Source organism: Rattus rattus, chromosome 2 (genome assembly GCF_011064425.1).
Source record: "Rattus rattus isolate New Zealand chromosome 2, Rrattus_CSIRO_v1, whole genome shotgun sequence".
NCBI lineage: Eukaryota > Metazoa > Chordata > Mammalia > Rodentia > Muridae > Rattus > Rattus rattus.
In genome coordinates, this window is record NC_046155.1 from 142,827,300 (window position 1) to 142,842,955 (window position 15,656).

At 38.1% G+C, this 15,656-nt stretch overlaps 1 protein-coding gene across 2 annotated transcripts in view; it reads right to left on the reverse strand.

Moving 5' to 3' along the window:
• Window positions 1-15,656, reverse strand: part of Oca2 (OCA2 melanosomal transmembrane protein) — a 292,950-nt gene that overhangs the window by 159,200 nt on the left and 118,094 nt on the right. For both annotated transcript variants that reach the window (XM_032896002.1, XM_032896003.1), the window contains one exon: window positions 13,724-13,851. In XM_032896002.1, the coding sequence (XP_032751893.1) occupies window positions 13,724-13,851 (128 nt within the window). The remainder of the gene's footprint in view (window positions 1-13,723; window positions 13,852-15,656) is intronic.

Genomic DNA, 15,656 nt, shown 5'->3' on the forward strand with positions numbered 1-15,656 from the left:
ACATAGGAAAACATAAATAAACAAGTAAAAGCCTACAGAGAGAATCATAAAAATTCTAAAAGAATTCAGGAAAATATAAAATAAACAAGAGAAGCCCATAGAGAGAGTCACAAAAATCCTAAAAAAGAATTCCAGGAAAACATAAATAAACAAGTAGAAGCCCATAGAGAGGAGTCACAAAAATCCCTGAAAGAATTCAGGAAAACACAATCAAACAGTTGAAGGAATTAAAAATGGAAATAGAAGCAATCAAGAAAAGAACACATGGAAACAACCCTGGATATAGAAAACCAAAAAGAAGAGACAAGGGCTGTAGATACAAGCATCACCAACAGAATACAAGAGATGGAAGAAGAATCTCAGGAGCAGAAGATTCCATAGAAATCATTGACTCAACTGTCAAAGATAATGTAAAAGCGGAAAAAAAGCTACTGGTCCAAAACATACAGGAAATCCAGGACTCAATGAGAAGATCAAACCTAAGGATAATAGGTATAGAAGAGAGTGAAGACTCCCAGCTCAAAGGACCAGTAAATATCTTCAACAAAATCATAGAAGAAAACTTCCTAACCTAAAAAAAAGAGATACCCATAGGCATACAAAACCTACAGAACTCCAAATAGATTGGACCAGAAAAAAACACCTCTCGACACATAATAGTCAAAACACCAAATGCACAAAATAAAGAAAGAATATTAAAAGCAGTAAGGGAAAAAGGTCAAGTAACATATAAAGGCAGACCTATCAGAATCACACCAGACTTTTTGCCAGAGACTATGAGGGCCAGAAGATCCTGGACAGATGTCATACAGACCCTAAGAGAACACAAATGCCATTCCAGGTTACTGTATCCTGCAAAACTCTCAATCAACATAGATGGAGAAACCAAGATATTCCATGACAAAACCAAATTTACACAATATCTTTCTACAAATCCAGCACTACAAAGGATAATAAATGGTAAAGCCCAACATAAGGAGGCAAGCTATACCCTAGAAGAAGCAAGAAACTAATCGTCTTGGCAACAAAACAAAGAGAAGAAAAGCACACAAACATAACCTCACATCCAAATATGAATACAACAGGAAGCAATAATCACTATTCCTTAATATCTCTCAACATCAATGGCCTCAACTCCCCAATAAAAAGACATAGATTAACAAACTGGATCACATGAGGGACCCTGCATTCTGCCCTACAGGAAACACACCTCAGAGACAAAGACAGACACTACCTCAGAGTGAAAGGCTGGAAAACAACTTTCAAGCAAATGGTCAGAAGAAGCAAGCTGGAGTAGCCATTCTAATATCAGATAAAATCAATTTTCAACTAAAAGTCATCAAAAAAGATAAGGAAGGACACTTCATATTCTTCAAAGGAAAAAAAAACAAGGATAACCTCCCAATCTAAAATATCAATCCCCAAAAAACAAGGGCACCTACATAAATAAAAGAAACCTTACTAAAGCTCAAAACACATTACACCTCACACAATAATAGTAGGAGATTTCAACACCCCACTCTCATCAATGGACAGATCATGGAAACAGAAATTAAACAGAGACGTAGACAGACTAAGAGAAGTCATGAGCCAAATGGACTTAACTGATATTTATAGAACATTCTATCCTAAAGCAAAAGGATATACCTTCTTCTCAGCTCCTCATGGTACTTTCTCCAAAATTGACCATATAATTGGTCAAAAAATGGGCCTCAACAGGTACAGAAAGATAGAAATAATCCCATGCGTGCTATCAGACCACCACGGCCTAAAACTGGTCTTCAATAACAATAAGGGAAGAATGCCCACATATACGTGGAAATTGAACAATGCTCTACTCAATGATAACCTGGTCAAGGAAGAAATAAAGAAAGAAATTAAAGACTTTTTAGAATTTAATGAAAATGAAGATACAACATACCCAAACTTATGGAACACAATGAAAGCTGTGCTAAGAGGAAAACTCATAGCGCTGAGTGCCTGCAGAAAAGAAACAGAAAAAAGCATATGTCAGCAACTTGACAGCACACCTAAAAGCTCTAGAACAAAAAAGCAAATACACCCAGGAGGAGTAGAAGGCAGGAAATAATCAAACTCAGACCGAAATCAACCAAGTAGAAACAAAAAGGACCATAGAAAGAATCAACAGAACCAAAAGTTGGTTCTTTGAGAAAATCAACAAGATAGATAAACCCTTAGCCAGACTAACGAGAGGACACAGAGAGTGTGTCCAAATTAACAAAATCAGAAATGAAAAGGGAGACATAACTACAGATTCAGAGGAAATTCAAAAAATCATCAGATCTTACTATAAAAACCTATATTCAACAAAACTTGAAAATCTGCAGGAAATGGACAATTTCCTAGACAGATACCAGGTACCGAAGTTAAATCAGGAACAGATAAACCAGTTAAACAACCCCATAACTCCTAAGGAAATAGAAGAAGTCATTAAAGGTCTCCCAACCAAAAAGAGCCCAGGTCCAGACGGGTTTAGTGCAGAATTCTATCAGACCTTCATAGAAGACCTCGTACCAATATTATCAAACTATTCCACAAAATTGAAACAGATGGAGCACTACCGAATTCCTTCTATGAAGCCACAATTACTCTTATACCTAAACCACACAAAGACCCAACAAAGAAAGAGAACTTCAGACCAATTTCCCTTATGAATATCGATGCAAAAATACTCAATAAAATTCTGGCAAACCGAATCCAAGAGCACATCAAAACAATCATTCACCATGATCAAGTAGGCTTCATCCCAGGCATGCAGGGATGGTTTAATATCTGGAAAACCATCAACGTGATCCATTATATAAACAAACTGAAAGAACAAAACCACATGATCATTTCATTAGATGCTGAAAAGCATTTGACAAAATTCAACACCTTCATGATAAAAGTCCTGGAAAGAATAGGAATTCAAGGCCCATACCTAAACATAGTAAAAAAGCCATATACAGCAAACCAGTTGCTAACATTAAACTTAATGGAGAGAAACTTGAAGCAATCCCACTAAAATCAGGGACTAGACAAGGCTGCCCACTCTCTCCCTACTTATTCAATATAGTTCTTGAAGTTCTAGCCAGAGCAATCAGACAACAAAAGGAGGTCAAGGGGATACAGATCGGAAAAGAAGAAGTCAAAATATCACTATTTGCAGATGATATGATAGTATATTTAAGTGATCCCAAAAGTTCTACCAGAGAACTACTAAAGCTGATAAACAACTTCAGCAAAGTGGCTGGGTATAAAATTAACTCAAATAAATCAGTAGCCTTCCTCTACACAAAAGAGAAACAGGCCGAGAAAGAAATTAGGGAAATGACACCCTTCATAATAGATCCAAATAATATAAAGTACCTCGGTGTGACTTTAACCAAGCAAGGGAAAGATCTGTACAATAAGAACTTCAAGACTCTGAAGAAAGAAATTGAAGAAGATCTCAGAAGATGGAAAGATCTCCCATGCTCATGGATTGGCAGGATTAATATAGTAAAAATGGCCATTCTACCAAAAGCGATCTACAGATTCAATGCAATCCCCATCAAAATACCAATCCAATTCTTCAAAGAGTTAGACAGAACAATTTGCAAATTCATCTGAATAACAAAAACCCAGGATAGCTAAAACTATCCTCAACAATAAAAAAAAGGACTTCAGGGGAATCACTATCCCAGATCTCAAAGCAGTATTACAGAGCAATAGTGATAAAAACTGCATGGTATTGGTACAGAGACAGACAGATAGACCAATGGAACAGAATTGAAGACCCAGAAATGAACCCACACACCTATGGGCACTTGATTTTTTGACAAAGGAGCCAAAACCATCCAATGGAAAAAAAGATAGCATTTTCAGCAAATGGTGCTGGTTCAACTGGAGGTCAACATGTAGAAGAATGCAGATCGATCCATGCTTATCACCTGTACAAAGCTTAAGTCCAAGTGGATCAAGGACCTCCACATCAAACCAGATACACTCAAACTAATAGAAGAAAAACTAGGGAAGCATTTGGAACACATGGGCACTGGAAAAATTTCCTGAACAAAACACCCATGGCTTATGCTCTAAGATCAAGAATCGACAAATGGGATCTCATAAAACTGCAAAGCTTCTGTAAGGCAAAGGACACTGTGGTTAGGACAAAACGGCAACCAACAGATTGGGAAAAGATCTTTACCAATCCTACAACAGATAGAGGGCTTATATCCAAAATATACAAAGAACTGAAGAAGTTAGACAGCAGGGGAGGCAAATAACCCTATTAAAAATGGGGTTCAGAGCTAAACAGAGAATTCACAGCTGAGGAATGCCGAATGGCTGAGAAACACCTAAAGAAATGTTCAACATCGTTAGTCATAAGGAAATGCAAATCAAAACAACCCTGAGATTTCACCTCACACCAGTGAGAATGGCTAAGATCAAAAAACTCAGGTGACAGCAAATGCTGGCGAGGATGTGGAGAAAGGGAACACTCCTCCATTGTTGGTGGGGTTGCAGACTGCTACAACCATTCTGGAAATCAGTCTGGAGGTTCCTCAGAAAATTGGACATTGAACTGCCTGAGGATCCAGCTATACCTCTCCTGGGCATATACCCAAAAGATGCCCCAACATATAAAAAAGACACGTGCTCCACTATGTTCATCGCAGCCTTATTTATAATAGCCAGAAGCTGGAAAGAACCCAGATGCCCTTCAACAGAGAATGGATACAGAAAATGTGGTACATCTACACAATGGAATATTACTCAGCTATCAAAAACAACGACTTTATGAAATTCGTAGGCAAATGGTTGGAACTGGAAACTATCATCCTGAGTGAGCTAACCCAATCACAGAAAGACATACATGGTATGTACTCATTGATAAGTGGCTATTAGCCCAAATGCTTGAATTACCCTAGATGCCTAGAACAAATGAAACTCAAGACGGATGATCAAAATGTGAATGCAGATCGCTCCTGAGAGACACAGCCAGAATACAGCAAATACAGAGACGTATGCCAGCAGGAAACCACTGAACTGAGAACAGGACTCCTGTTGAAGGAATCAGAGAAAGAACTGGAAAGAGCTTGAAGGAGCTCAGACCCCATATGTACAGCAATGCCAACCAACCAGAGCTTCCAGGGACTAAGCCACTACCTAAAGACTATACATGGACTGACCCTGGACTCTGACCTCATAGGTAACAATGAATATCCTAGTAAGAGCACCAGTGGAAGGGGAAGCCCTGGGTCCTGCTAAGACTGGAACCCCTAGTGAACTAGACTGTTGGGGAGAGGGCAGCAATGGGGGGGGGTTGGGAGGGAACACCCATAAGGAAGGGGAGGGGATGTTTGCCCGAAACCGGGAAAGGAATAACACTCGAAATGTATATAAGAAATACTCAAGTTAATAAAAAAAAAAAAAAGAAAAAAAAAAAAAAAAAAGAATTTAATGAAAAGGAAGGCATGCTATACCCAAACTTATGGGACACAATGAAAGCAGTGCTAAGAGAAAACTCATAGCTCTGAGTGCCTCCAAATAACAAACAAACAAACAAAAAACCCCAAAACCCAAAAAAAAAAAAAAAAAAAAAAAAAAAAGAAAAGTATGGTAACAGTTTTGCTGATGACCAAAACAATTCTTAATATAATTCTTATAAATAGAATTGAAAAACACATTAAGAAGATTGTATAGTGTAACTGAGTTGATTTTATTGCAGAAATACAATTTTGTTTCAACATATGAAAATCAGTTAAGTGTAATTCAGCAGACAAATAAATGGTTACTCGGTAGTTCAGGATAGATCTTTATTATGATTATTTTACTTATTTATGTGTGTGAGTGTATGCTTATGTATGCACGGGTTAGAATACAAATAGGGGCCAGAGAAAGCATCAGATCCTCTGAATTGGAGTTATGGGCATTTACAGGATGCTCAATTTGATATATGAGTGTTGAATTCTGACTCTGGTCCTCATGATTGTGCACCAAGTGTCATCACTGTAGCCTCCCAAAAAAATGGCCTTCGAGAAAGTTCAAATCTCTTTATGATTTCAAAAAACTAAAGACGTTCAGAACATACGTAAAATAAAATGGATTTAATATAATAAGGGATACGTGACATGGTTATAAACTAACATTCTCCTAATGTGGTAAACTGAGACTATGTTTTCTAAACTCTGGAATGAGAGAAAACCACACACTTGCTCCACTCCTATAAATATGCTGTTAAGGCTTAGCTGTAACATTAAGAAAAGTGAAAGAAATAAAAAGAATATAAATGGGAAATGAAGAATTTAAATTACCTCCTACTCCACCAGAGGGCAAGCTGACACTCGGAACCACAGGTAAGCACCCTATCCAGGGACCACCAACACTTCCCCAGTGCCAGCCCAGCCTATCTGAAACAGCTCCTCCTCCCCTTGTGACCGTATCTATCCCCGTACCTCCTGCAAAAGCCTCCCAGAGACCAATCCAGCAGCCAGAACACCAGATAAGCCTCCTACCTGAGGACCACCAACACTCTGCTAGTGCCCAGACAGCCTATCCCCAAGCATCTCTCTTCTCATCACCGTTTCTCAACCCATACCTCTGGTGGAAGCCACACTGTTATATCAAAGACCAAATTCTTTGATGTATTTTCTCTACAAAGTGACAGTCACAACAATTGAGAATAAGTGGGGGAAAAAAAAGGTGAACCTATGCCAGAGCATCATCAGTGAATAAGAAACAAGATGAAAGCCAGTGAAGACCAGCAAGGTGAAACCCAAGGAAGACCACTAAGGCAAACCAATGCTAGAGCACCGTCCATTGTCTGTTGGGTTATACTCTTTCCGAATATCACATGTCATCTCAAGCACCCACTCCAGCAAAACATCACACGCCCTTTCAGCAGACAGCTTCTAGAAAAATGCCACAAGTTTGTTCTCAGCAAAACATCCTCTCATAAGAGAGCCTCCAGAAAAACATCACACAACTGAGTCTGCAACAAAAACCAGAAATCCCCACTGTTATGAGTGACAGCTCATGATGGTGAGAAGGTGGAACAAAGGGAACACACCTTCACTGCTAATAGAGTATAAACTTGAACAGTCACTATGGAAATCAATATGGTGCTTTCCCAGAAAACTGGGAATAGTTCTACCTCGAGACCCAGCTACACCACTCTTGGGTATGCACCCTAACAACACCCTCTCCTACCACAAGGACACATATTCAACCATATTCAAGCAGCCTTATTAATAATAGCCAGAAACTGGTAACAAACTAGATGTCCCTCAACTGATTAATGGATACAAAGAATGTGGTACATTTACAAAAATGAAGTATTACTCAGCTGTTAAAAACAATGTTACCATGAAATTTACAAATGGAAGTAGAAAAATAACCCTGAATGATGTAACCCAGACCCAGAAAGACAAACATGGTATATACTCACTTATAGGTGGACATTAGCTGTTAAGTAGAGGATAATAATACTTCTATCCAAAGACTCAGAGTAGCCAAGTAACAAAGAGGGCTCAAGGAGGAGACACATTGATCTCTTTGGGAAGTGGAAATAGAATAGATTTTGTGGTTGAACTGGGGGCAGGAGGAGATGGAAACAGGATGGTTCAGGAATTGGGTAATGAAGGGAAAGAGTACTGGGAGAGACCTCTGGAGTTAGGGAGGCATTTGGGAGGCAATGTAGAGACCTAGTACAGCGGAAACTCCCTCAATTTTACAGGAATGGCCCTAGTGAAGTCCCCTAATAGTGGGGGAATATGGAACCCAAAGTGGCTATTTTTTAATAATCAAACAAGGCGGTGGGACTTTGATATCGACACAGCCACAAAATCTTTGACATACAAGACATACTGCCTACAAGATGTGGCGAGGTAATGGGGGCACAGAACTTGTAGAAGTGACCAATGACTGGTCCAACTTGAGACCCACAGCACAAGAGGGAGTTCATGCCTGAAACTGTGTGGATGTCCAGGAACCAAAGGCTAGTCAGTCCAGAGACCCAGGATAGAACCAAATAAGACTAGCCAAAAAATTAATTGATTGATTCCTAATGATCTTCTACTATACCTATAGATCAGTGCCTCTCCCAATTGATATCAGAGAGGCATCATTCAGCAACTGATAGGAGCAAATGCAGAGACCACAGTCAAACATTAGGCAAAGCTATGAGAATCTAGAAGAGGGGAGAATGGATTCTAGGAACGAAGAGTGGTCGAGAACACAGGAAGAACATGACCCACTGAATCAACTAAGCAGGGCTCACACTAGCTCACAGATACTGGAGCTACAACCACAGATCCTGTATCGGTCTGTACTGGGTCTTTTACATATACATTATGGTTACATAGCTTGCTGTTCTTGTGAGATCCCTCACAGCAGAACTGAAGGACATGTCTCTGACTCTTTTGCTTACATTTTGGACTCTTTTTCCTACTGGGCTGTTTCAACCTTGATATGAGAGTTTGTGCCTAGTCTTATTGTAAGTTTTTTTTATCTTTATTAACTTGAGTATTTATTTACATTTCGGTTGTTATTTTATTGTAATTTTATGCCATGTTTGGTTGATATCCCTGGGAGGCTTGCTTTTTTTGAGGGTAAACAAAAGAGGAATAGAACTGGTGGGGGCAGGAGACTAGAAGGAGTGGAGTTAGAGGAAACTGCAGTTGGGATATAATATATGTAAAGAATAAGAATTTAAATTAAAAAAGAATTAAATTTATCCATGTTTGCTAAGAAAATAAATCTATAATTAAAAGGGTCTAATAACTCCACTAGAAAACTCTTAGACCTAATCAACATTTTTAGCAAAGTAGCAGAGTAGAAAATAAACATGCGAAATTAATAGCTTTTCTATATACCCAAACAAACTTTTAGAAAAGGAAATCGGGGGTGGGAGGAGTCATATTCAGTGTATCTACCAAGAAAGTAAAAAACACGTTCAAGACGGAATCAAAAGTGTGTTCCACCATGGCCCAGAAATGTATATGGCCAAAAATAATAATGAATGTAACCTAACACAAAATCATACACTTTTTAAAACATTGTTTTAAACAATTTTTGTTCAGTTCTTGAGTATATATATGAATGATGTTATGTTCTAATGTTACAAGGTTAAGCATACCTGCTAGATCATGCAAGAACTTTCATGTTATAGATTGGCAGGTTTAATATTATTAAAAATGTCTATATTATTAAAAGTAATATATGGGTTTAGTACCATTGCCATTAAAACACTAACAACAGGATAATTTTCAAAAATCTTAACTTTCACATGGAAGCATAGGAGATTCCATCCACATAACCAAAGCATGATGAATCAGGAAGAATTGAACTGGACGTATCATGCTATTTGATCTCAAACTATATTAGTACAGAACCATAAAAGCAAAACTTGTATTATACTGGCACCAAAACAGACCTATAGACCACTGGAACAAAACAGTGTGCTCACAAATTCACACAACTGTAGCATCCTAACAAAGGTGCCAAAAACATAGAGAAAACAAAACAAAACAAAAAAAAAAAAACGTAACCAGCCTCTTCAGCAAATACTTCAAGGAACACTGAATATCCACATGCAGAGGAAGGAAACTAAGAAGAAAAATGAGATGATAGAATTAGACAGTAAATAGCTGAAGCTAGACACAGTCATTCTGAATGAGGCAACTGAGACTAAAGCCGTGCTTCTCATTCTGTACAAAATCGATTCAGAATCACTCCAAGCCCTTAATGAAAGACCTGAGAATCCGACACTGCTGAAGGGAGCATAGTAAAATACAAGCGACTTTTCAACAAAGTCTCTGATAACAGAGAAAATAACCCTAAGAATTGAGAAAAGGGATTATATGAAATTAAAAGGCTTTCTGTACATCAAAATCATGAGCACAAAAGTGAAGAGATTGTATACATAATGAGGAAAAATTTGCTACCTACATATCAGACAGGCAGTTAATATCTGCATTATACAAATAGCTTCAAATATTAAACATCAAAAAATACATTATCCTATCAATAAGTAAGCCAGTACACTAAAAGAGTGGTTTGTGAAGAAATTATAACTGCCCAATAAATATCTGAAAATTTTCAACATATTTAGCATCAGAACAATGAAAATAAAATTTCTTTGCAATTCTGTAAGACACAATCAGAATCGCCATCATCTAGGGAAAAAATGACAACAAATGCATGGATAGGGGGATGTGGAGGGTTTATTTACCACTGGTGGAAATGTAAACCATATAACTGTGGAGATCAACTTGAATTTCTTCAAAAAGCTAAAACTAAAATTCAGCTATACCCCTCTTGGGCATGTAACCAATGGGTTCTATATCTTACTGAAAAGACACTTGTTCATCCATGTTTGGTGATGTTCTGCTCACAAAAGCAGTCTATATACCCATCAACTAAAGAATAAAAAATTCAAATGTGGCATTTTCTACAATGGACTATTACTCAGCTATTACGAAAAATAGGATGATGCAATTAGAAGGTAAATGGCTGAAGCTGGACAGTCATTCTGAATGAGGTAACCAAGTCTCAGACAAAAGTCACATGTTTTCTCTCAGCTGTAGATGCTAGCTGTGAGTTTTTAGATGTGAGTGTTTTATTTGGAATGCCCATAAAGATAAGGAAATTACTAAGGGCCTACAGGTAAAGGTGTTCAGGAGAAGGAAGATAGAATGCCCTGACATAATGGGTTACAGAAGAGTTAAGAATAGGAAGGGATAGAGTGTGGTATGAGAGGAAGGACAGAGTAGGAGAGGAAAACTGAAAGAAAAGAAAAAGCACCAAAGACTTTTCAAAAACTCCCATGGAAATCTACTCCTTAGAAGCTTCCTAAAACACATCTATTCACATACACAACAAGAGCCAAAATTACGTTTTCCTATAATGGGTCAACAATGACCCTACCAGACACCATAAGTTTAGTACTGGGAATGGGATAGCTCTTTAGGACTTATTGTTCAATGAGGTACCAAAGATCCCTAGACATTACAGGTGATTGTCAATGCTCTTTGCAATCCAAGTTTCAGATTACTCTCCAGATCTTGACAGGGAGATCCTGTTGTTGAAGATTCCACATACTTGAGTCATAGGACATGAAGGAATCAAACTGAAATTGGCCTGTAAGCTTTGTCACTCATAACTAGCTTCCATAGTGCTAGTATGCTACCAGAGGATAAAAGTAATAATCATCCTGAACTATAATAATAACCATCCTTGCAAGATATGCCCACTAATGCAATAGAGGCATGAACATTATGATAATAACCAACAATATTCTGATCGGATTTAAGTTAAGCCCCATACAATGAAACTCATAGCTGGCAGCATTATTGGGCCAAAACCACATGGCTAGACAGATCATAGGCCATAGGTTATAATTTACTACCATTATTCTGTACAATGTCCATAATATTAAACTGACTCCTAGGACATATCATTATACCCATAGATCAATGCATCTCCCAACCCTTATCAGAGAAACTTCTACCTTCAATGATGTGATTAACACGAGAGTCACAATTAGCCAATGTGCAGAAAGTAAGAGACTGCACAATGTCCATAAACGCCTGATGAAACATCTATACTGCACCCCTCCTCCCAAGGTTCAGGAACCATTGAAGAAGAGAGGGCAGAAAGAGTATAAGAACAGTGTGTGCTAGATAAGGCAAGGAAACTTCACATATTAACTCAGAGCAGTTGTGACTCAAGACCTGTGCAAGCCCACACCAGATTCGATCCCAGCTTGCTGATGAGTTATTAGCAATCATTATCTGCTGAAATATAGAAATATATCCATTTCCTCTAAGACAGTAGCCCTTAGTATGTCGACCATGCTCCAATGAAAATCCCCATGTCAAAGAACATTTGGGTAGCACAAATTAGAGTCGATAAGGCAATAAAAAGCACACAAAGTTAAGGGACAAGGGAAATGTGTGTATCTGAGAAGAGTTGGGGGAGGGAAATGAATATGGTCAAAACTCAGGAAATTCTCAAACAGCTAATAAAACAAATAACAACTGGTGGTGAGGGAAAGAAGAAACCTTATACACACGTCATAGGAATATGAACGTTGGCAGCTTCTGTGGGATTCAATGGGAACATTCTTTAATAAATTCAAAATAGAATTATCATGAGGGATCTAGACAACAAAACACCTACAAAACTTTTGACCCAAAATTGGTCCTGTCTAAAAGAAATGCAAGGACAATGATGGAGCAGAGACTGAAGGATTGGCTGACCAATGATGGCCCATTTTGAAAACCATCCCATGGGCAGGCAAAATCCCTCACACTATTAATGATGTTATGTTGTGCTTGCAAATAGGAGCCTAGCAGAGCAGCCCTCTGAGAGGATCTATCTACCAGCTGACTGAGACAGACAAACATTGGAAAAAATTCAGGACCCCTGTGGAAGAGTTAGGGGATGATTGAAGACCCTCTAGGAAAATGGATGTACCTGGAAGACCATTATGTAACCACTAAAAGCCAGACTCAGAAAGACAAGTGTTGTTGTATGTTTTGTCTCCTATGTAGAATATAGGGTTGTGTGTGTGTGTGTGTGTGTGTGTGTGTGTGTGTGTGTGTGTGTGTGTGTGTGTGTGTGTGTGTAGTCATGAGTGCAGATAAGGGACCATGAGTGAGAGCAGATCTTCAAGAAGTCAGGAAAGGTGGAAAGGGAGAGGCTAAGAGAACCCATGGGACATGAAAGCCAAAGGGAGGATATTTAAGTGATGGAAGGGGACTAGTAAGAGTGGAGCAGAGCATGGAAGGGTGTGACAGAAGGGAGATGAATGAGGGAAAAAGTATAATACCTGCATGAGATTGCCATAATAAGACCCACTACTGTGTATGTTAACTTTAAAATTAATTTCTAAAAAATAAGAAACACACTTCTAAGAGTCAAAAAGGCCACTACCCAGAAATCTGGGAAATGTACTGCCTTAAAAAGTGAAAGCATATAATACAGGTTAAAGGTCACCGGACACAATGAACCAGTGCTTGGTCAGGAACTCTTTGGTGAATTGTATTTTTGTTAGTTTTTTTCTTCCTCTCTGTTTAAGGATGGCACAAATTTATAAACAATGCCTCAAGATTAAAATACATATTGTAGCTGGAGAGATGGCTCAGTGGTTAAAAGCACTGACTACTCTTCCAGAGGTCCTGAGTTCAATTCCCAGCAACCAAATGGTGGCTCACAACCATCTATAATGGGATCTGATGCCCTCTTCTGGTGTGCCTGAGGACAGTTACAGTGTACTTATATGTAATAAATTAATAAAATACATATTTTGAGCAATTTTTAGAAACAGTTACAATCAAACAATACTTAGCATCACATATTCTCTGACATGGTCTTTCTCTGCTTATACAGCAGTATTCATTCAATATTGTGCAGCCTAAGTTGGATCCTTGTGCCCTATGAACTTGCTCTTGTAAGTCATTTTCCTCCAGACTTATTTTGAGCAAATTCTATGTTTTAGTAATGAATTAAAATAAATTTATATGTCACAAAAACAATTCAAGGAAAAGAAAGATTAGTAAACCAAATAAACATTGTTATAAGAAATTTAAATGTCAGAAATAAAAATGCTGGTCACCTTAACATTAATTACCATCATTTCCCATTTAGTAAATATGTAGAAAGATGTTCAGCCTTAGGATTCACTCTGCAAACAAAATATGAAATCTAAAATCAAGTAAAAGTTCCAAAGCCTTACCTCCATCAGCACAAAGAGTGCTGCAAAGAAGAGGAGAGTCGCCCACTCTACTCTGTGTAGAATGATCTCAAAGTCATGAATATCAGCTAAAATTAGCAACCAGATGGCACCCAGAATAGCAATCCATCCTGTAAAACAGGCAAAAATACAGCCTGTGAAACACCGTTGCTAGCACACTAGTGCATGATTTATCTTCTGAATGGTTTGCTTTTTTGTGGAAAACAATGCTGTACAGCAAACTGTGTACATTTAAAAGTATAATTTCTATTTTGGCTTATGTATACATTCATGAACCAACACTGCAATCAAGATAATGGGCATATTCATCATCCCCAGAACTCATGCTCATTCATGCTCTACACCCCCCCCCATCCTTCTGTCACTGCACGCTCACACACTCCCAACAAAACATCTTCTCTGGTCTTGATAGATCAATTTACATTCTCTGTATTCTCTGTGAATGAAGATTTGTATTCTCTCTCTCTCTCTCTCTCTCTCTCTCTCTCTCTCTCTCTCTCTCTCTCTCTCTCTCTCTCTCTCTCCCTTCCTCCCCCTCCTCTCAATGCTGTAAATCAAACCTCAAATCTCACACATTTTATGCAATGTTCTACCTCTGAAATATACTCTGGCCCTCACATTCAGTTTTTATGCGACAGTGGTCAGATTCCCTTAACAGAAAAGCAGCATTTAGCACAATTACTTTAAGGTTTTTTTTCTTTTCACATTGTGAATCAAATTTCAATGTTTTTCACCAGTCAGTACTATATTTGGCTATGCCATGATATACATTCCATTTTCCCATTAAGAACATCTCAATGGTTTCTAGTGCTTGGCCATTACAGACAAATGTAAATAAATATTTACAGAATGACAGCTACAATGACTTTCCTCCATGTGGCCAGAGCTTTGAAACAGGGTAACAAATTGTCCTGGACCTAAGAAATGTATCCAGCTGCCTTTAGAGATCACAGAGTCATGAGGCCTGTTCCCTTACTCTTCAGGTTCCCTAATTGTCAAAGACACATTTCTTCATTGACTCTTTTCATGCTGACCAATATCTGGGCAGGTTCTCGTCATTTCTGATGCCTGAGGACTATGGTACAATAGCTCACAAGTCATGTCACATAAGGCCACTGGATGTGTTCCAGAGTATACTTTGTGTAATGGCTCATCAGTATACACTCCCACCTCCTCATTCTGTTATTCTCCTTCCTACTGGAAGCTTTCTCAGTCCCGTGAACTTAAATGAAGCTATAAGATCGACATATTCACTGAGCTGTGAGCAAACAAAATCCAAATTCCTATCCAAAACTTAAAGTTGCTTTCAGCTCTATCCACCATTTCTTTCTTGCCAAGGTGACTCAGAAGCTGCGTGTTCATATGATGGCATCAAAAAATGTTAGTTCCCTGTCCCAAAAGGCCTTTACTGATTAACACTAAACATGGTACAATAAGAAAAACTCTTTATTGTGTTAGATCTTTTGTGATGGTAGGAGCAATAATTTACCTAACATATCTTATTCTATCCCCAGACCTCTGGCCTAAGGAAAAATGCAACATACAGCATTTAAGTAATATTGTGCAAATAGTCAAAGAAAACCTCATTAGCCATTTGTTGAGTTTTGTTCCAATGAGCTGTGCCATTCACTAGCAACAAAACACAGTTTCCACAAAGAACCATCTGAAAAGCTTATGAAATAATTATATCTCACATGATTTTTATAAATCATTGCTAAAGTTATTGCTGAAAACTTGAAACATGGCCACAACAAATAAAACAGTCAACAAACTTTCTTGCTTCTAATATGATGACTCAAAATAGAGATATTTGGAGTCTTAAAAAAAAATCCCTAATAGGCCAAAATTCTTAACTCCACTTCCAAATTATTTATCTGTGTGAAATCAACTGGCTGCATTATTCAAACCAAAGAAG